Source organism: Brachyhypopomus gauderio, chromosome 4 (assembly GCF_052324685.1).
Source record: "Brachyhypopomus gauderio isolate BG-103 chromosome 4, BGAUD_0.2, whole genome shotgun sequence".
NCBI classification, from domain to species: Eukaryota; Metazoa; Chordata; class Actinopteri; order Gymnotiformes; family Hypopomidae; genus Brachyhypopomus; species Brachyhypopomus gauderio.
In genome coordinates, this window is record NC_135214.1 from 29,211,365 (window position 1) to 29,232,705 (window position 21,341).

The 21,341-nt window shown below is 50.9% G+C and overlaps 1 protein-coding gene across 2 annotated transcripts in view; it reads right to left on the reverse strand.

The window, feature by feature from the left end:
- Positions 1-1,126: 1,126 nt before the first annotated feature.
- The window catches only part of aopep (aminopeptidase O (putative)), a 52,490-nt gene continuing 32,275 nt past the window's right edge, over positions 1,127-21,341 (reverse strand). For both annotated transcript variants that reach the window (XM_077003620.1, XM_077003621.1), the window contains 4 exons: positions 11,389-11,505; positions 5,319-5,405; positions 4,994-5,150; positions 1,127-1,391 (listed from right to left, as the gene is read on the reverse strand). In XM_077003620.1, the coding sequence (XP_076859735.1) occupies positions 5,010-5,150; positions 5,319-5,405; positions 11,389-11,505 (345 nt within the window). In that variant the 3' untranslated portion in view covers positions 1,127-1,391; positions 4,994-5,009. The remainder of the gene's footprint in view (positions 1,392-4,993; positions 5,151-5,318; positions 5,406-11,388; positions 11,506-21,341) is intronic.

A 21,341-nucleotide genomic window follows, 5' to 3' on the forward strand; every position in this document is an offset into this window, starting at 1 on the left:
GTCCTGCGTTAGCTGTTGGTCGAGTGAACTGAAGTGTAATGCAGCTAGACGTCCCGACACGTAGGTGATATAAATACATTGTTTTTATGGTAGAGATAGAATGCAGGCAGCTGACAGGCCCGTACGGCTACACACGTACCTGTGGTGCTCCTGGGGCATGGTGCCGACTTTCATGACTGCATTACCCAGCATGCATTTCTACATTTGATCGTGGCCCATTAGAATGATGTATTCAAATGCTAGATGTGACGCTGAGGAGAGCATGCGGGAATATCAGTCCAAACCTCCTCACCGTTGGTGTGCTGGTAGTGGGACGGGTCAAAGCCATTCAGATAGCGTACTGGTAAATACAGAAGTAAAACAGGGCGGAGTCTTCAGTGTGTTAGCAACCAAACGCACGCAGTGTGCAGTAGCTGTTTCATGTCTGCCAAATGACTCACAGTAATGCTCTGTGTACGTCTGCTGCTTCATCTGCTTTCATAAACACGCGGAAAAGCCGATGTAAACAAACTCCAGGGCACGGCTTTGTGTTTGTGTGTCCTTATTGATGTGAGACAGTGATGAGATTATCCACAGCCCTTCCCCTGTAATCTGGACATGCTTTAATCTGGTGCTTTACGCAGGTCTCTAAGCCCCACTGCTCTCTCAGCATGGCCACTTCTCTGGGCTCTCTGAGGTTTCTGGCCTTTCTCTGCCCTGTGCAGGTCGAGGGGGTGGTGAACCGCCACTCAAAACCACTTATTTCTACACTTCATTTAAATACTATCAATTTAAATACCACCCTTTAGTTTGAAAATACTTAAACTCATATTAAATAAAAGTTCACTTGCAAGGCAATATCTTTGCAACTTAACAATTAGCGTTCTTGGTAAAATATCTCGGCACCTTTGTGATTATAATATATATATATATATATATTTTTTTTCACTGTAGTAACATTGTATCTCGCGTATGCTGCCGAACATTTGGGAGTGACGCCTGAGTCATCCACCCTTGTTTGAAACCCCCAGTTTCCATGTGTCTGCTTTAACCATGGTAGGGGTATACCACGCTGTGTTCCTCTCTGCTGTAGACTGTCCGCTCTCCGTGGAACAGGTTATACCACAATAAGCTACACCATTAACCCTTCTTTTTATTTCCTTTTTATTCATTTCTAGTACAAAAAGTAACGAGAAGAAAAAAAATAAAAAACAGCCCACTTAGTCGTCACATTTCATGCCGTCTCTGTCGTCCTGGGTGCCGTGAGCACGTGTGGAGTCTTGCGTGCACTGCACCGTTTGTGCTCCACCGGTAGAGCAGAGGGCCGTGAGCGACGGCGGAGGGCTCTCTGTGGCTTCCCCCGAGCCCACGCCACGCCTCCAGACTCCAGGCCATAGGGGAGCGCTCGGACCCTGCGCCAGACACACACACAAGGCGATGGGACCGCGTGTGGCAGCCAGCTGCTGCTCATCTGTGGTCTTTAGGTGAACATGAAACGTGAAACGCTTTGACGCAAATGAAAGGACAAGCAGGGACAGTCCTGCTAAGGGACACGTGGGACACGTGCATGGACGCTGTTGTCTTCTAGTCCTACAGCAGTAACTCCAGGAGAACATTTCTCTCGTGTTTGTGAAATTGCTCTTGCGGTGCTTGTGGGGGTCTGTGGACCAGACTCCTGTTCCTGCTGAACTGAGCCAGCGTTTCTGCAGTACTGTAATCAGCTCAGTAGGCACGGGAGGCCAGGTCCATCTGGATCTCAGCACAAGCCCCCCCCCCCCCCCCCCCCCCCCCCCCCCCCCCCTCCCCAACCCCCCACCCCCACACACACACACACACACACACCGGCATGTGACCCCAGGCACCCACAGCCACAGCAGGCCTGTCCGGCGGGACTCGTTCACTTCCACCGAACGTGCTTAGCACCCCATTTCCCGTGGAATATCACTTAATGATATTTTAAATACAGCCCTGTGCAACTAATTCCATTTGTGCTAGCCTTTGATGGCTATGCATCTTTAAACAGCTGCTAAATATAGTCGTTTATGGCCCAGCTCCTGCCTGCTTTCATATTTAACTTCTCCATCTGTCATGGCCTAGGAGACGGGTGCTCTGGCAGAAAGGGCCGTTAGCCATCCTCACACTCGATGTGTTTCCTGTCTCCATTGCCGTCTTTCTCTATTTTAACCACCCAGGCTAAAAGTAGACCTGTATTTTTTTCCCCCCAAAGCCCAGTCACACAGATGTTTTCATCTCTGCGGCTATGAGCCACCTGTTTCCAGCCTTTCTCAGAACCCATAACCCCCCCCCCCCCACGCGCCAACGCTGCCTCCTGTGCGCTCCGACTTAGCCGCAAGCCTTTGCACGGCCGTTTTGGTTTTCTGCGCAGTGGAGATAATAAATCTCGGCGCTACGTGGCGGGAAAGCGAGCGGGAGGCGGAGCTAGGCATCTCACTCTGGCATCCGCTGGACCAGTCTGCTGGATTCTCTCTCCGACCATCAGATCCACTCGTCTTTCAGCACGAGGTGCCCTCAGAGTGACGGTTCATTAAAGTCTGCACTGAGAGAACGGAACCGCCCTGCCGGTTCCTCCCGGAGGCAGCAGGCTCTGCTCACGCTGGACGTTTCGATTCAGTGCACGAACCCAATGAAGCGTGTTTGCAAAGTGACGTCTGGGCTAAGGGAGGGTTTGAAACGTTGTGGTGTACTGGAACGGATATGTGTGAGATAACAGAAGTGAGGATTCCTAACCAAAGTGAGAATGGCGCACCATTGCGTTACAATTCCCAAACCCCCTTTCCTGGGGCCCCTTCGTGTTTTCTTTCTCTTTCCTTTCTTTCTCTTTCCTTCACCTTCCCACCCAGTCAGCAGTAAGTTCTTCTCGGGGTCAGAGGATTAATTATAAACACTTCACAGCCTTCACCATAGGGAGGGAGGACGCTCTCCTGCTCTTCGCCTTCTCTCCGCCTTTCTTTGTCATGTCATGGTCTCATCAAGTGCAGAACTTAGCCACTGTGAACAAAGAGCTCAATCACTGTTCACCAATCAGCTAAGCTCTGCACCTGCCTGAGAGGTTCTGCAAGAGAATCTTCCTCAACTTGAGTGTGTGTGTGTGTGTGTGCGTTTCATCTAGTGGAGAAACAAGTTTGCTCCTCTGCGTTTTCTAGCCTTATTCCCTCCACTCACACGAGACCGTCACTTCGTTTTCTGTTTTTATTTCCCCGAGCCTCGATGTGGTGGTGCCTCCGGTTGCCATGGCAGCCGGCCGGCCGGCGGTTGTGTGGTAATCCCTGGCAATGTGATTTTTATCTTAAGTCACAAATCAGCACGCCAGGAACCCGCACAGCCCCCGACATGAAAGCCGAGACCTGCAGCTCTTCTCTCCCCCCCGGCCGGCCACGCTCGGCTGAGCCGCCGCTATGTCCCTCGTTAGCCTGCTCCAGGGGCCCCTGGCTCACTGCACTCCGCCTCTACTGCCCCTTCCAGGGGAGCGGAGAGAAGAGTGGGCCGCCCCTGGGCCCCCACACCACCGGCGCTGGCTTCATTCAGAGCCTCCCGCTCTGGCGCTGATAGAGATCTGCAGGTAGGGTCTGAGGTAACAGCGGGGACAAATCCCTCTCCTTCCCGAGACTCACCGCGCTAGCTCTGCAGACCGTTACTTACAGTAGCTATGGCAACATTCCCAACTAGCTTGGGAAGGGAGCCCGCGTTATTTCAACCTGTTTTTGGCCGAGCGTGAAGAACGGTGTTGGTGTCGGGACACGCCTCCCCTGCCCATCCCCGCTCAAATGTCTATGTTCATAAAACCTTTAGTGCAAACAGGTGGCGTTCACCGCCACAGGCCTCCGTCGGCCGCCCCGCCGTCCTGCGCTCGGACGCTCGTGGCCGGGCCGAACCAGAGGCGCCCAGCGACATGTTAACGACGGGGCTGGGCGTCACGCCACGGTGACAAACGGGCCCTCTGTCGCAGCGAGTGGCGCGTCCAGGAGCCCAGATGCCTGGGAGCCCCTCCGGGCAGCGTGATTTATCTACGCTCCGACCGGCAGCGGACCCCCGCCCCGCCCCATCCACCCAGGGCATAAACCTGTCTCGTTGGTGGATAAAAGCACGGCTGCCTGGACCGAGAGAACTGCCATGGACATGTAGCGGATTTATCTGTCCGCCCAGCAGGGCCTCTGAGTCTTCCTTCCTGGAGGCTGACGGGTATTTAGCGGCCGAGGTCCGCCGCGACGGGCCGTTCCTTTAAGCAGGACGGCATGGACGCGTGACGGCTCTGAGGCGGACCTTCAGAGGGAGGAGCTCCGGCCGTCTTGTCCCGCCCCCCGACATACGGCATTCGCTCGCCGTGTGGCAGGGGGAGGCGGCTAAAACGAGGACGGGAAGGGCTGGGAGTTCCTCCCTGGTGCGGGACAGCACTTCAGGATAAAAAATAAAGGGACTGTCTTTTTTTATCCTGCTTATGTTTGAAAAATGGATTTGGAAAAATTCCAAACACAATTTGACAAGCTTTCTGGAAAAGCCTGGAGCAGGCAGCTTGGACGTCTGGATATGCAGGCCGGGCGAGGAGCCGCTGTGGTCAGGGCCACTGTGCACTTTCACCAGGGCCCCGAATGGAAAAACAATGGCCTGATTTAAAAGTCAGTACACAAAGGACGCAGTTCTGCACACGTCGCCTTTCTTCCACTGACGATTTGTTTTTAGAATGATTTGAAAGAATAGTGCTGAAAAGGAAATTCGCTTTTCCCAGGAAATTAAACTTTGGTCAAGACTTTTTGTACAAATTTGCCCTGCATTAAACTTGTTGACTAAAGCGAGATGATATGAGCTGACTGTGGGAAGTGATACGATCACAATTGTGTTCTCAGACCGAAAGTGACTTTCAAGTTTAGAAGACAGCTGGCACTGGCAATGAACCCTTAAAGGTGAAAAGGTCAGACAACAAAAACAGGGGTAGGAAATGGATGGGTGGGGTGGGGGGGGGCAAAGTGGGAGTGTTGACACTTTAAAGGTACTGTACCTGTTCTTTTCCCAGATCAGAGGATCATTTCCTCCACAACACTGCGTGCAGATTGGTCCATGTTGTCTTTGATGGCTGCCAAGCAGCGCCGTGCTAATGCCTGCTGACGCCCGTCTTCCTGAAGCATTAGTTCACCATACAGATACACACCCATAGCCTGCGCGCGCACACACACACACACACACACACAAGAAGCAGCACCACAGAAAACGAACTTGAAGTCTACAGCAATTATGGCACACCGAATATCAAACATCACATAATAAAAGCTGTTGTACAAGAACTTGGCGGATGGGTGTAACGTGAGTGTGAGAGCCTCATGTACCTGGTCGTGGAGAAGGAAGTGCTCCACGTCTCTGTATGCAGCTGTGTGTTTATGCTTCACCACCAGCTCACACCAGCGATGCTTCACCTAGAAATGGAGAGAGAGAGAAGACACAATAAGAACTAGCAACAAAGTCTTCACACAGCTACACTCAGAATGCCCGAGACGCCCACCTTGGGTCGGCGCTAGCGTGAGACGCACGTGGAAATGCACAAGATCACATGGTCATGCGCATGGGTCCTGCTCAGTTGAAATGCCCACTCGCTCTCACTCGGTGTGTGTGTGTGTGTTTGTGTGTATGTCTCTTTCTCTTTAGTGTATGAAAGGGGGCTCTGTTAGCTGTGCTGCATGGAGAGATCACAGACTGGCTCTGTCTCTCCTTACTCTCAGTCCTATTCTCTCTCTCTCTCTCTCTCTCTAATGCTCCCTCCCTCCCTCATCTCATTACCGTCCCCCAACACCCTGCCCTGCTCCCTGACCTCACGGAACGCTCCGCCCATCTCCTAACCACCTGACCTGCTTCGTCTCACATTCCACACTGAAGCGTTCTGGGATGAGGGGGTCTCTCCCTCCCCTTCAGCAAGTCTCCTTCCAAATTCACTTCTCTGATCATGGCACGTGAGAGATGAAAACCCCAAGCAGAAAACGACAAGGCCGTCGTACATCACGCTGTCTTCTTCCCCGCGAGGGACGCATTTCATCTATTTACAGGGACACACTGACTCGCTCTGGTAGACAAACAGGAGATGCAAATGGCTCCTGGCCCAATTACCCCAGCCACGATACCCCAGACTGCCAGTAGAAAGAGAGTAAGATCATCAGGGAAGGGGTGGGGTATCCACCAAGAGGAATCATCCACCCATCCAGTGAAAACATTATAAATATTTTTAGCTTTCATACTTGTCTGTAACTTTGTGATTGGTCATCAGAAATGTTTTCCTATTGGTCATTTTGAAGGTGTGGGTGTGCTTAGTCAGCATTCCTCCTTCACATTATCACCCAGCCATGAGTCAGGATTCTTCTTCACACAGACTAAAGTGAAATGTAAAACCTGTGTGTGTGTGTGTGTGTGTGTGTGTGTGTGTGTGTGTATATATAATATTTGTTATATTGCATCTAGACATGGTCACAAGTTCATCATAATATCAAAACTAAAATGCTAGTTTTTACAATTTTCTTTTTCTCAAGGCAAAGTCTCTGGATCCCTCTGCAGACGCTACGTACATACATTATTTAGGAAATCATGTTTAATATTGACCACACGTCAACTCAGTGCTGACATCCTGGTCATGCCTCTGGAGGTCAGGGGTCACCTGGACGCTCATCAGCTGCTCATGAAATCTGTGTTTTCAAGCCATTTTTAAAGCATTTGTTCACAGAAACACAAAAACGGGAAAAAAAACAGACCTTTGTAAGGACATCGAAAATTCCATTCATAAGGGCTAATGCACAATTTTATGAGTGAATTTTGTATGTGCCATCAACACATCGACTAAACACGCTATTACTAAGGCTGCTACTGTGGAATACATCACACAACATGTAACAGCACTGAGAAAGGTGTGAACCCCCCCCCTCCCATGAAGCGTGTAGAGAATGTGGAACTGTAGTCCGTGTGCGTGTGGGGCCCGTGTGCGTGTGGGGCCCGTGTGCGTGTGGGGTTAGCAGGGATTTTCCGTGCCACCTGCTGTGGGCGTGCGGGACCGCTGACGGTCCAGACGCTGGGCTAATGTGTCCTGCTTCCTGTCTGTGAGGGCATTAACGTGAAAAGCCCTTCGCTCTAGGGGGGCAGACATCCTTACCCTGCCCCAGTCGTCCCTCGTTCACACACTTCCTGCTTCACTTCCTGTGTCTGTGCCGTTGTCAAATCACCGACAGTGTTGGCACGACTCTCAGTGTGCATTATGGAAGCTAATTAAATAGCATCGGGCAGTTACTATAAAAGTTAATGCCGATTCAAGGTGACACAGACCTCCTTGTTTTCGTGCTTGTACTATTTAGAGCATGCGTGTCTGTGTGTGGTGCGGTGGGTGTGGGGTTGGTGTAATTAAGTCAGTGGGTGGAGGAGTGATGGGGTCAGTTGTGTGAGCATGAAGGTGACGTGTGCGGGGTAACGGTCCGGGAGTGAGAGATGAGAGTGAGAGCCTGTGTGCTTGGCACTCCGTGACTCTGGGAGAAGACACATGGGAACTGGGGCATGATGGGAAGCCTTGAGGTCCCAAAGTGCTGCATGTGGTGCGATGTTAGCAGCACCCCCGCCCAGCACTCTGCCCAGATATTCGACCTCAGTCGAGCGGAGCAATCGATCAGCAGTGCGTCTGGCACCGGATGGAGTGTGGTATCATGGGTGTGAGGAGACATCGGGACATGCACACACACACACACGGAGTGTGGGAGGCAGGCAGTAAAAGCGCGTTCTCCGGGAGTGAACACGATGGTGAGAGTGAGGGCATTCCAGGCCATTTCCTCGAGAAAACACCCAGTTGTAATTAGCAGAAGGGCACGTCGACCAGACATCCAGGAGAAGGATCTGGCAAACGGTGTGTACGTGTACACATGTGTGAGTGTGAATGCTGAGGGAGACAAAGGGAGTCAAAGCAATGTGTGAGGAAGGAAAGCAATTCTCACTGTTAATGTCTGCTGCATCTGCCAAAATAAAAAAAGTTTATAGTTCGCTTAACTCCTGAGAATCCTGAGCTAGGGGTAGCACTACCAATATAAAGACCACTTACAATACAGAGAGAGAGAGGGGGACAGAGAGAGAGAGAGAGAGAGAGGGGGACAGAGAGAGAGAGAGGGGGACGAGGGGGACAGAGAGAAAGAGAGAGGGACAGAGAGAGAGAGAGAGAGGGACAGACAGAGAGGAACATCATAGACTCTGTGACTAAACCTCGCACAGGAAGAGAGGGAGACAGAGATGAAGTATGAGCTTCTCAGATCACACACTGCACGTGTGTGAGAAAACAGGTCTGTGTGTATGTGTGTGGGAACAATGTGTACATGGTGAGTACAGGTTTACGTGTGTGTGTGTGTGTGTGTTGGGGGGGGTGGGAGAATGCGTGCATGTATGTATGCAAGGGTGTACATGAACGCTTGGGCTAATAAACTGTGGAATGCCCTGTGTAATTACTGCTTCTCCCCCGAGATGAGGAGAGAGAGAGGCAGAGAGAGAGAGAGGCAGCTGTCCTGCCTAAGGGCACTCCCCAGGAATGTAGCTCTGAGGCTTACAGCAGCTGCCAGGCCTGTACAGGGGACAGGGAGGACACACACACACACACACACACACACACACTCACCCACCATTACTAACACTCAGGTGTATTTCCAAAGCTTTCAAAAGAGGTCCAACAGCTCATGACATATGACACTGATATACGATATACGACTGATTTAGGGGGCAAGAGGGTTGGGTGCTGGAAGTGTCCTGGGTGGATTACACCAGCATGGAGAGAGAGAGAAAAAAATAGCAGTAAGTAAGAAGCTAGTACGAAAAAGAGGTCATTCTGCACTCCTGTCCTCCACACTAGTTCTACTACTGTCTCTTTGTCTCTCACACGTCGGGCTACATCCAGTAGATGTCTGAGGCTCTTTGGCGTGTCTTGGATTCAGTGTTCGTTTCCTGGCCTGTTTGACCGAGTGAACTTTGAGGCAGGCCTTTGAAAAGCAGCTGCAAGACAATGTGCTCTGTGTGCCTGATGGACAGATGGTACACACACACATACACACACACACACACAACCAGAGTAGTACCCACATGAAACAACACGCCATCACGCTATGGCTTCATGCCTTTGCCCACGCTAGCACACCACGCCCGCTCTACGCCACAATCTGTGGAGCGCGTCGCTCTTTTGGCATGCGGAGGCCCGTGGGTGGAGGACTACGGGAATCCACGTCGAGCACCGCCCGAGGGCCCGTCGCGCTAGGTGAAAGCGAAGCCCTCACTCTTCACGAGGGCGGAGGTTGGCCCGAAGGCACCCTGGCCCGGTTCCAAACCCCTGCTCCAAACCGTACGGCTGCCTTTGGCCTTTACCCCACCTCGACACGGAGCGTAACAGTAAAAGTCATTATCGGACCGCTCCAGGGTGGCCCAGAGCAGACGCCTTGCCTGGAGGCAAGTCGTAATCGTAATTGCTTGGGCTGCGCGCTACGGCGGTTTAGCGTATCGAGCCGATCTCGTTTGCCACCCGTAACGCATGGAGAAAACTATACTCTCACATCAGCGCTCAAACACGGACAGATCCTTCCAGGACTGCTGCTTGCGGAGAGCTTCGTGGGAATGGTCCAAAATTAGAGTTATGCCATGAAGCGTAAGGGGAGGGGCTAAGTTCTGAGGGCCAGACACCACCCGGCTCTGGGGGCTAACACAGCGCACTCATTACATCAGCGACGGCAGCAAAACGGCAAGGAAGCAGGAAGATGACGTGTAGTGGAGAGAGAACATCACTCCGACGCAGCTGAGAGAGACGGAAGAGAGAGGGAGGGAGAGAGAAGGATGAAAGGGCACGGCGAGGAGGGGGAGTGGTAGTAATAACCCAATTTATTTTTAGAGGGCTTTTGTTTTCCTTGGAAGGACCTGATGAAAATGTCCCTGTGGGCTCCAGACAAACAAGCAATGAGGCAGTCTGGGACTTTCTGTGCTGATCACCTCCCATCACCTCCCCTCACCTCCCCTCACCTCCCACCACATCCCCTCACATCCCCTCACCTCCCCTCACCTCCCACCACATCCCCTCACATCCCACCACCTCACCTCCCATCACCTCCCCTCACCTCCCCTCATCTCCCACCACCTCACCTCCCATCACCTCCCCTCACCTCCCCTCACCTCCCACCACATCCCCTCACATCCCCTCACCTCCCCTTACCTCCCACCACCTCCCCTCACCTCCCCTCACCTCCCCTCATCTCCCACCACCTCACCTCACCTCCCACCACCTCACCTCCCCTCATCTCCCCTCACCTCCCCTCACCTCCCATCACCTCCCACCACCTCACCTCCCCTCATCTCCCACCACATCCCCTCACATCCCCTCACATCCCCTTACCTCCCACCACCTCCCCTCACCTCCCACCACCTCACCTCCCATCACCTCCCCTCACCTCCCCTCATCTCCCACCACCTCACCTCCCATCACCTCCCCTCACCTCCCCTCATCTCCCCTCACCTCCCACCACCTCCCACCACCTCCCATCACCTCCCATCACCTCCCCTCACCTCCCACCACCTCACCTCCCATCACCTCCCCTCATCTCCCCTCACCTCCCACCACCTCCCCTCATCTCCCCTCACCTCCCCTCACCTCCCACCACCTCCCATCACCTTCCCTCACCTCCCACCACCTCCCACCACCTCACCTCATCTCCCCTCACCTCCCCTCACCTCCCACCACCTCCCCTCACCTCCCACCACCTCCCACCACCTCCCATCACCTCCCACCACCTCCCCTCACCTCCCCTCACCTCCCATCACCTCCCACCACCTCCCATCACCTAGGAGATACCTGCTGGAGAGCAGGGTCTTAACGGCCTTCAGAGGGGAATGACGTGTTTGCTGGCTAAGCGTGATCTCTTGTGCTACGGCCAGACGGGGGAGCTCCGCCAGGAAAGAGTTTAGATCAGAGTCTGTCATCCAAATGAAGGAGGTACATGGAAAACTTGGGAGGCACTTTAGTCTTGGTTAGAACAGAGAGGACCAGCGTCTCAGACATTCTTCCACTGGTTTTGTCATTTGACCTAACTGGTGCTGCAGGGTTTGTGGGCAGTGCTACCACGAGCTGTGAAGAAACGTCTGGAAGGAACTATTTTACATCAAGTTCGAATTATCTCTGGTACTTTCAGAAGTAGGAACGACAACAGTGGATTTTCCTGAGGGGCGAATGTCTGCTTACGCCCTGACGCGTCTCCTCACTGCTGCTCTCACTGAAGCATTTGCCCATAAAGCGTGGGAGGGGTGAGGGGGGGCACACCCTAACAAGAGGAGGTGCGGCGTAGTGAGGGGAGATGTTCGGCGGAGGAGGCGGAGTCTGCGTGTGGGCTCAGATGTAGTGCGCGTGTGGGAGGGGCTAACCTCAGCATCCTGGCTGCGCAGGTTGTATGTCGTCTGCAGGAGGCGGAGGCAGTTCCCGCTCAGCTCCGCCTCGTCCAGCAGAAGCTCCATCAGCAGGAGCAACTGCTCTGCATGCAGCTGAAGCACAAAAAACAGAAGAGGGAGTTTAGTGCAAAACGCACACAAGTACACGCAGTCGACTAGCGGCCCACAGCCACACTGGGACGGGCTCCCTTCCATTATTGCTTTTGTTTGTACGAGCAGTCTTGACTACATATTTAACAAACATGCAAATGCCCGGGTGGTCGAAAAAATAGCTCGAATGAACTGAAGCGTACAGAAGACGCTCATAACGTTGCTCGTACCGCAGTGCCACAGCTGCAGTTTAACGAAAACAACCCGTAAAGGACTCGGGAGCCTGGGGTGGCATTTCAGTCTAATGCCACTGAGACCGGGGGGGGGGCATCACCAAAAAACAAGAGCTGGGAGACGTTCCTTTCCACTTTGAGGGGGGTCAGACAGTGGAGAGTTGGAGGGGCGTGGCGGCGTGCAGGAGGACCACCCCGCCCCCGCGGACACACAGCCTGAAGAGTCCCACTGCTAATCATCTAAACACAGGGAGAAATCATATTCCAATCCTCCACCCACCCCATATTCTCTAAATGCAGTTACAGGGCGGACATGATGGGGTTGGGGGGGGGGGGGGTGATTGGGTAGCCGGTAAGACTTAGGCGCACTAATATCCCACATCGATCTCACGGCAACCCGATTACTGGAGGAAGCATCTACGTCTGTGAGGGGTTGAGTTTCTGTCTTAATTGTGCTCCACTGTCCACGTCTGCATAGATCAACCACTGTTATCACCGCCATGATGGTGAGCATTTCGCTACAATTACAAGACAATACAACAGTAGAAACAAAACAAGCAAACAAACCCAAACAAACAAAAACACACTGTAGAATGTCATAAAGTGACAAACCACACACAACCCCATCCCCACAAATCTAGAGTCAAATCTAGAGTCACAAGTGTGAAAAGGGGGAGTCACTGACCTGATAGACCTGATAGCTGCTTATGATATGAGTTAGAGGGGATGTTCAGGCCAGAGAGGACAAGAGAGTCTGATAGAGCACCAGCTCCACCTCCTCCCAGCTGTAGGGGCGGATCACGGAGAGGGGAGGGGCAAAGTGAGAAAGGAGGAAAGGGAGGGAGAGAGAGAGAAGCAGCTAGCTGACAAATGAAGATGCAGAAGAGAGAGAGAGAGAGAGAGAGAGAGATAGAGGGAAACAGGACAGTGAGCAGACAAGAGACAGAAAGGGTCATGGACAGAGAGAGAGAGAGAGGGAGAGAGGGAGGGAGGGATGGCTGAAAGACTGATGTGCTAGGAGATGGGTGGTGGCAGTCCTACTATTATTACCCCATTATCACATCAGGATCTGTCCAGCACTGATGCACAGCTTCCTCTCTCACCATGCCACTTCCCTTTCTCTCCGTGACCAATCCCATCCCTCCCTCTCCTGCACACACACACACACACACACACACACACACACACACACACACACACACACACACACACAACACGCACACTTCGACAACTCAGCCGGGAATCAGCCGCCAGATCTCATCCTCTCATCCCAATTCACAGGTACTAATTCTTTGCCCCCCTTACACACACACACACACACACACACACACACACACACACACACACACACACACACACACACACACACACACACAGTTATAGCTCTGCCTAAAAATGGACACATTCACACTTCAAAACATGAGCCAAGCTAACGTGCTCCTTCGCCTCACACAACCAGAAATGCTTCTTTTGGAAATGGCTCCCTAAGAGACCCCATCTCGCACCCCCCACCCACTTCTGTTTCCCACCTCTTCCTCTCCTCTGTGGACCGAATTTTGTCCGATATCAAATCTTTCCCTAAAATGGGAAGGAAATGTGGGGTTGCGCCCCGCCTAAGCAGAAAGGCCCCATGTTTGTCCACACTGCTGGCAGAGGGAACACTTTTACTGTTGAGCGCTTTAAGGCCATTCAAGGCCTCACAAAAGCAGCACACGGACAAAAGCCTCTCGCTGTGCCTTCACACAAGTCACATAAAACCAAAATTACAGTAACTCGACCATGAGAAACTTAATAACGCAGGCCTCCTTTGAAGAATAGGTGCCTAGAGGTCGAGTTTCTCCTCCATGAAAACTCAGTGAAGACTTAATTTGGGGGTGGGGGGGGGGGGGGGGGGAGTCCTCTCGCTTTCGGGTCGATAAGCCAACACGTCGCCTCAGCCTCTGCGCTGTCGTTAAGCGCCATTCACGGGCCCACCCATGCCCATCGGAGCCGCTGCCTTTGTAAGACGAGAGGAATTTAAAGTCATAAAGAGGAGGGGGGGCAGGGGGCGTCTTTTCCATGCTCAATTTGCCTCAGGGAACGGCGATTGTTTCGGGCCGGCAACAAAAACCTTCCCACCGTGAGGGAACAAACAGGCTTCACTGTGCCCAAATTCAACACGTCTCCAGGCATGCTAAAGGACAGCTAAGACATCCGTGATCCAGGAGAAAACACCCTAATGCCGTCCATCAGCCAGGGGAAAAGGCCAGTAGCATGGAGGTTGTTTCTAGCGCTAGGCTGCCCCACTGGCACTGGCTTTAACGGAGAGGTCAGGTGTGGGTGTGGGTGGTGCTGAGAGGTGGTAGATAGAGATCTCGGTCTATTGGGGCAGTGGGCTTTGAAGACAAAAGAAGGCCATGGTCATTCATAGTGTGTGTGTGTCACGTGTTGGTCTGTAGTGTAGGTCTGTAGTGTGTTGGTCTGTAGTATGATGGTCTGCAGTTTGTTGGTCTGTAGTGTGTTGTCTGTAGTATGTCGGTCTATAATGTGGGTTGTTAGTGTTGGTCTGTAGTGCATTGGTATTTAGTGTGGGTCTGTAGTGTGTTGGTCTGTAGTTTGTGTCTGTAGTTTATTGGTCTGTAGTGTGTGGGTCTGTAGTGAAAGCGCACTAGCTGTGATGAAGGCCTGTGATGAGGAGGAGCACAGTGAACAGTGCAGCGCTATGTTAAACTGACCAAGTCCTGAGAGTGTGATGCATCACACACACACACACACACACACACACACACACACACACACACACACACACACACACACACACACACACACACACACACACACACACACACACACACACACACACACACACACACACACATTCAGCTTAATTCTTGAGAAGACCACGATCAAACCGTCCAACTCAGCCCACATTCACATATGGCCTGTGAAAATAAGTGACTTTATCGATCAATATAAACCCAACCCGGAGCCCTATGCAGACATGCATGGCTGCCTTAGACAGGCTCTGGCCTTCCACTAACATCCTCCTTCATCCCCGCGTGAGAGAGTCTGTTCTCCACCTCCGTCACAGCCCCGGCAAAGTCAGCAGTGTGTACGCAAAATGTCAGGCGAGCCTAATGAAAAACGATAGGGATTTATTTCCCCCCCGACTCCCTTAAAGGAAGGTTTCCTCTGGGCGTCTTTCACCCGAGCCGGTTCCCTCTTGGCCAGTCATGAGAAGACATGGCGTGCGATTAAGAGGTTAGGGGAGGCGGTCTGATTTCACGAGGGCCTCACACAGGACCTTGTGGGCTTAACTGGGACACGCCACAGAGCAAGAGAAACTGTTGGCTATTCGTGCTGAGGCCTCCCCTGAAAAGGAGGTGGGGTGTTTGCAGGCAGGGTAATGGATGACTCACAGGTGCTAAGCTCATGTTCCACTTGCGGAAAGTGAAAGACACTGAGGAACGCACACGCATACACACTTACACACTTACAGATGCACTTAAAACACACAAGGCCCCACCCTACAACCACTACTTATCCACATGCCACAAGCCCATCAGCACTAGGCCTCAATTAGAATTCCCTCAAGCGAAAGGCTTACAACAACAAAGACCACTTACTGGATCAGTTATGCAGATTCCTCCTTAATCCCTCCATACTGCTTGTGCTGAGGACATCCAACATGTTTACAGTGCCCTGGTGAAGCCACTGGCGGCTCCTACCGTCACGCTCCTCTCCCTTTTCACACGACCCCACCCTCCGCACGGCGCCTCCACACGGCGGCCGCAACCCCACCCTGAAGTGAGTCACGTTGACTTAGTACAACAGAGACACCTTCACCTCACTGCCACAAACACACGCTCAAACACAATGGCAGGCTCCCAGGGAATGGGTGCGTTCATAAGACCTCGATACCACGGCGTGTCGCTGCGCCGACTTCTACACCCTCCACCCTCCTTACCTGATGGAGAAGAGAACCTGTGTGAGGTGTGGGGTGGGGGGTGGGGTGGGGGGTGCGAAACTGTTGGTGAGGAAGAACTGTAGTCTTCTTCACAGCTACCATTTAAGGTAAGAAACGCTCTGGGGAAGTTCTGTCATCCATTGTCAACCGCTGAGCATTTGAACGCCTGAGAGTGACAAACTTGGGGGATTTTTTATCATGTAGTCCATATCTGGAACAATAGTCTTCTGACACACGGGTGCAAGTTTTAGTCAAAATGAGTGACAGTTACATGAACAATAACAAGGAAATCAATGACATGCTCAGCAAACACAGGAAAAAATTACAAAAGACACCCGACGTTCATATTTTTCCACCTTTTGTCCACTCACTCATTACAGCATAATGTACGTGTGTGTAATTGTACACGTGTGAGTGTGTGTGTGTGTATGTTGCATGTGTGATTTGTTTCTTTCACATGTCTATCATGACATCATGGTACTATTACTGTAAATGACTGATCAGGTCATAATTGCACAATTAAAAGAAATGCATTATAATAATGTCTGTTCAAACCCAATCAAACCTGGTAAACTTATTGGGACAGAATCTGAGTGGGCTGATGCCAATGAGTAAGGCTTGTTTCCACTGTTTATATGGAGTTAAATTTGGACCGAGACTTCTTCTCGGGCCACCCGCGCTTCATCTCGTCGTGCGTGTTCCGGCTCGACCCGTCATGGGACCCGCGGCTGTGCCATGTGTGTCTTACGCCGCCCGTCCAAAAGCAGTCTCACGACTCAACTCTTGTTTCCCCACAGGGACCGCCACATCCTGCCTTTGTTCACACGTTTCCATAGCAACGGCAAAAGAGGGAGCCAAGATCCAGAGGGGGACGACATCTTGTCCCGGAACCCCCGCGCTCGGAACACCTCAAGGACGACGGAGAGCGACGGAGTCGGCAGCACGGAGAAAGACGTCTGATCGATTCTGGTTCCACAACGTCAGGTCTGGCAGGCAGGATCGCGCGAGAACGCACGACGGACTCCGCAAGGTTCGACTTTTGTCAGCAGTTGGAAAGATTTTGTGGAACAAGTCACATAATGTTGACCATGACTCACTTCCTAATGCAGTGGGCCACATAATTTGAAGCAGCTCTGATGTTAAATGACACAAGTGTATTAGCTTTGCAAAGACAGAAAAGTTGGCCATGCACTTTTTGTTAACAAAAAACAAAAAAAAAAACAACAAACAAACAAAACCAAACAACAAAAATTCAAATGGCGAAGTGAAGGCAGGAGCCTGTGGACGTTTCACACACAGCTTTTGAACTGTTGCTTTTTGTCTGCGGACGAAACCTAGGAAACCAAGGCCTCTCCTTTTTAGAAGCTCATCCTTCGTCTCCATCCGTCTTTCTCTCTGCGGAGGGTCCTGTGCGGCCCTTGTCCCTCCTTTCTCCTTCGCCAACAGTCAAAGTCAGGATGACATTATTAAACGGGCGAGCGTGATTTCTGCGGCGATTCTCCCGCTCCAGCGGGTTTTATTTGGTCTGACCACAGTCTCGTAAAAACCCGGGCAGCTCTACGCATAAAGTCCCGGCCGGGGCAGCAGGGTTTCCTCCCCCGCCCCTACCCCTCCGCTTTCTTTAGGTCTTTGTTGGATGTCTTTTCTCCCACCAGCAAGCTCCCCTCCGGCTCTGACCTCCGAAGCAGTCAAAGCTGTCTCCCATCTCCCTTCTCCCATCTCCTTTGGAGAGTTACGGTGTGGCCACTCGAAATGGCTCCCGCATGACTTCAAACACATGTAAGCTCGACGGCTCGGGCGGAGGCAACCTTGCTGTTTTTGGGCTGGGTCTCTCGGGCCGGGGCTCTGGTTTCTCTGGGCACCACAGGGGCACGTGGGACTTTATTGAATTATAGATCACATGTAGGAGGGATTGCCCTTTCCATCAGTAACACTGAGCCTATGTTGTAAAGAGCCATAACAGTTTTGATTAAATCCCTGCCTGGCTATAGCAGTGGTTGGTGGCCAGATCTGATCTTGCCATTTTGAGTTCTTTGGCCAAAAAATATGAGTAGAATTCTGTGGAATCAATGGAACTCTTTAAAACAGTCCATTGCTTCAGCAGAATGAAGCACTCTGACGCCTTGGCCCATTAACCCCGGTTTTGTCCAGACTTCAACGGTCTACAGGTCAGTTCTAAAAGCTAAAGGAGGGGGAGGGTTGGATCCATAACAACCCATAATCAGGCCGTTTGCACCAGACAGCACGTCGATGAGACCTCACTTAGCAAAACAGACCCGTCCGATTTCGAAGCATTAGGCTGCCTGTGCCGAGAAGAGCTAAAAAAGTCCATCCTGCAGAGAGACAACGTCCCTCTCCTCTACAGTAGAGAAGACAGTCCATCCTGCAGAGAGACAATGTCCCTCTCCTCTACAGTAGAGAAGACAGTCTTTCATGCAGAGACAACATCCCTCTCTTCTACAGTAGAGAAGACAGTCCTTCATGCAGAGACAAGATCCCTCTCCACCGAAGTAGAGAGGACAAACCTTCATGCAGAGACACCATCTCTCCATTCTAGTAGAGACAGCTTCTCCAGCAGGGACGTTCTCCTGCAGAAAGACACTGGGGCTGATTGGTGGTGAGTCCATCGGGGTCAGAAAAACAGAACCAGCCAAACAGCCATGGACTTTAGCTGTAGTTTCAGCATTTGGTCTGAGCCAGCACATTCTCCAGCAATGTGGTGTACAAGGCCTTGTAGTACTGAAGACATATGCTATGCACCATATGTGATAGGGGCAACTTAGCTGGTAAGATGTGAAGATGATATCTTCTGTGATCTGGATGTTCTGAGGATCAGGACAGAAGACACACATGCCTATGACCATTACCAACTAAAGGCTCACTTGATATCCGAGAGGAGACTACACTGAGGTTTTTTTGAACAAGCTGTTCTATTTCTTTTTGTGTGTTGTTTTCTTTTGAACTGCTACTAGTGGAAGCTTGAAACACTCCCACTAGAGTTCCACTAAAGAATTCTCATGTCTTCTGCCATTGGCTGCATGCATTAATCACACCTGGATTTCCACAAGATGGCCTTTCTCCATGACCTTGCAATCACGAAGAATGTCTCAGCCTATATCCAAACAAGAAACTCCTTCCTGTAGTCTTTTGGAAATCTCAAACACTGCCTGCAAACAGGACTAAGCAATTCTTTGGCCATATTCCAAATGTGAACGCTGTTGAAATTTATGAGTACCTAACAAGTTCTGAGTTGTAGCCGAAAAAAAATACACTGCTTTACAATATCAATTACATAAATTATCTTCATAGGCCAAGGCATGAATCTCTGTCATACACAAGTCTAAATTTGTCTAACATTTCTTGAGAAATGAGTTTGGAAGGGGTGATTCGCCTCTGGTGTTCCCAACCTCGGTGTGAGGGATGGGATCAGGTCTTCTGGGCACCACACACCCTCAGACTGCAGACCAATCAAGATCTAAGACTAGGTCAGGGCAGACCAATCAAGATCTACGACTAGGTCAGGGCAGACCAATCAAGATCTAAGACTAGGTCAGGACAGACCAATCAAGATCTAAGACTAGGTCAGGGCAGACCAATCAAGATCTAAGACTAGGTCAGGACAGACCAATCAAGATCTAAGACTAGGTCAGGGCAGACCAATCAAGATCTAAGACTAGGTCAGGACAGACCAATCAAGAGGCCTCCCTGTAATGTCCAGCAGCTGAGGCAACACACATCACAGAAATACAAGCTGTAGACAGCACACACGTGACTATTACAGCTGCCTCTAGCTGATCTACCCAGTAACACAGCAGTGGCCTTGAACCCTAATTTAAGAGCTGGACACAAGGTGAATATTTTGGCAGATAAAATGACAAAATTAACTTTACATTGTCTAGGATGCTCTGAAAAGCAAACTCAAAAGGTGTTGTTCATGTAATCTCATCTGCCTATGTAAAGGTGTAGAACAAATCACAGGCTAGCGAGGGAACACTGACTAGATCATTTACTATACAGTGACAATCTCATGCCACACATACAACAAATGATAGTTTCATTATTTTTGTCAGTCATCAATGCAGACCACAGACTCGGAATGGGGCTTCCATGCTCCAAGTGGGGCATTTCATATCCTTTAGCCGATAAAGAGATGGAGAGAGGGAGAGAGAGAGAAAGAGAGAGAGAGAGAGAGAGAGAGAGACATCTCACCTAACACACATAGCCACATAATGGGCCATTATAGGAGAAAGGGGACATTTGTGACTATATTAAACAAGCAAAATGTGAGCAAAGCAAATGTTGAGCCCAAGGTCACAGTTAGGGCTAGGACTAGGACTAAGGTCGGGGTTTGGGTTACAGCTTCGGCTTTGTAAGAGTAACAACCCGTTTCCACACGGTTCAAAGCAGGCCCTGCCCGTCGCATCATCGCAGGTGCTCGGAACCCTCGCGCACATACACAAACATACAAGCGTACCTCCCAAATAATGCCGTGGTTGGTAAAACAAGGAAGGCAGGTCCAAACGGAGAAGATCAAAGGGACGGAGCTCCGTCCTGGCACAGCACACCTGTTGAAAGTAGCTTTGATAATATTCGCTTAAAAGAGCATCAAAAGGCAGCATAACACGTGTCTTCTCTCTCAGACAATGGTACGCAGTGGTGAGAACTAAACACCAGCCCAGCACTGTGAACAGGGCAACCCCACAGTAAGCTTCTTCTCCATATTACGTTGCATTTAATCAAAACGTAAATCCTTTAGCAGAGTCTAATTTTAAGAGATGCGATAAAGATCTGTTTTCCCTGTTGGACTACAGAGTACCATTTGGATAGGTACACCGTGGATTACTGCGGAATGCTGTAATTCAATGGTCAAGGATGATTTTGGTTCCTGCAAAAAAATATCTGTTTATCATGTATTTGTGCATGCTGTATCCAAATATGTTTTCAAAATTTTTATCACACATAACAAGAAAAGTGGTTCTCCTCTGTGTTGGCAGACCACTGTACATTGTGATAGAATAATATAATTTTAAAAACAGATTACAATTTAGCATAAAAATACGGTCCACCTGTTCTTGTTTGTGAAGCAAGATAAAACAAACAAAGAAAAAACAACCCATCCATTCCCATTGCCAAGTGTATTCCTATAAATTCCCATAAATGACTGAACCAGAGAAGGACACGTGTTGACGTATGTACTAGACTCTGACTTCAGTATCTCCCTGGAACGTACACACCACCATTTGTAATTCCGCATCCTTTATCATGGACATGTTTTTCATAAACTGGCAGATGAAAGAAAACGTTTGAGCTTGAATCTCCTCTCGGCTGAGTTGGGGTGTGCTGGTGAGATAAAGGGCACCGTGCAAATAAACATGTCCACATGAACGGCTAAATGGGCCCGCAGATGTTATCGGCCTTGGCCAAACGCCTGCTCCTGTCCCTCAGCCTCGGCTGTCTGGAAGGAGAGACGTCACCTGGCTAAGACGCGGTGCGGTGCGTCCTGGCCGCCCCGCTGTAGACCAGCCGCGAATGGGCCAAAACACCGAAACCACGAACGCCTCGAACTAGCACTGACCCCGAAGGACAATGGATTGTTTCACATCACAGAAAAATGACACCAAGCTGAGATTTAAATAGCCATCTTTCAACATGCATAGTGC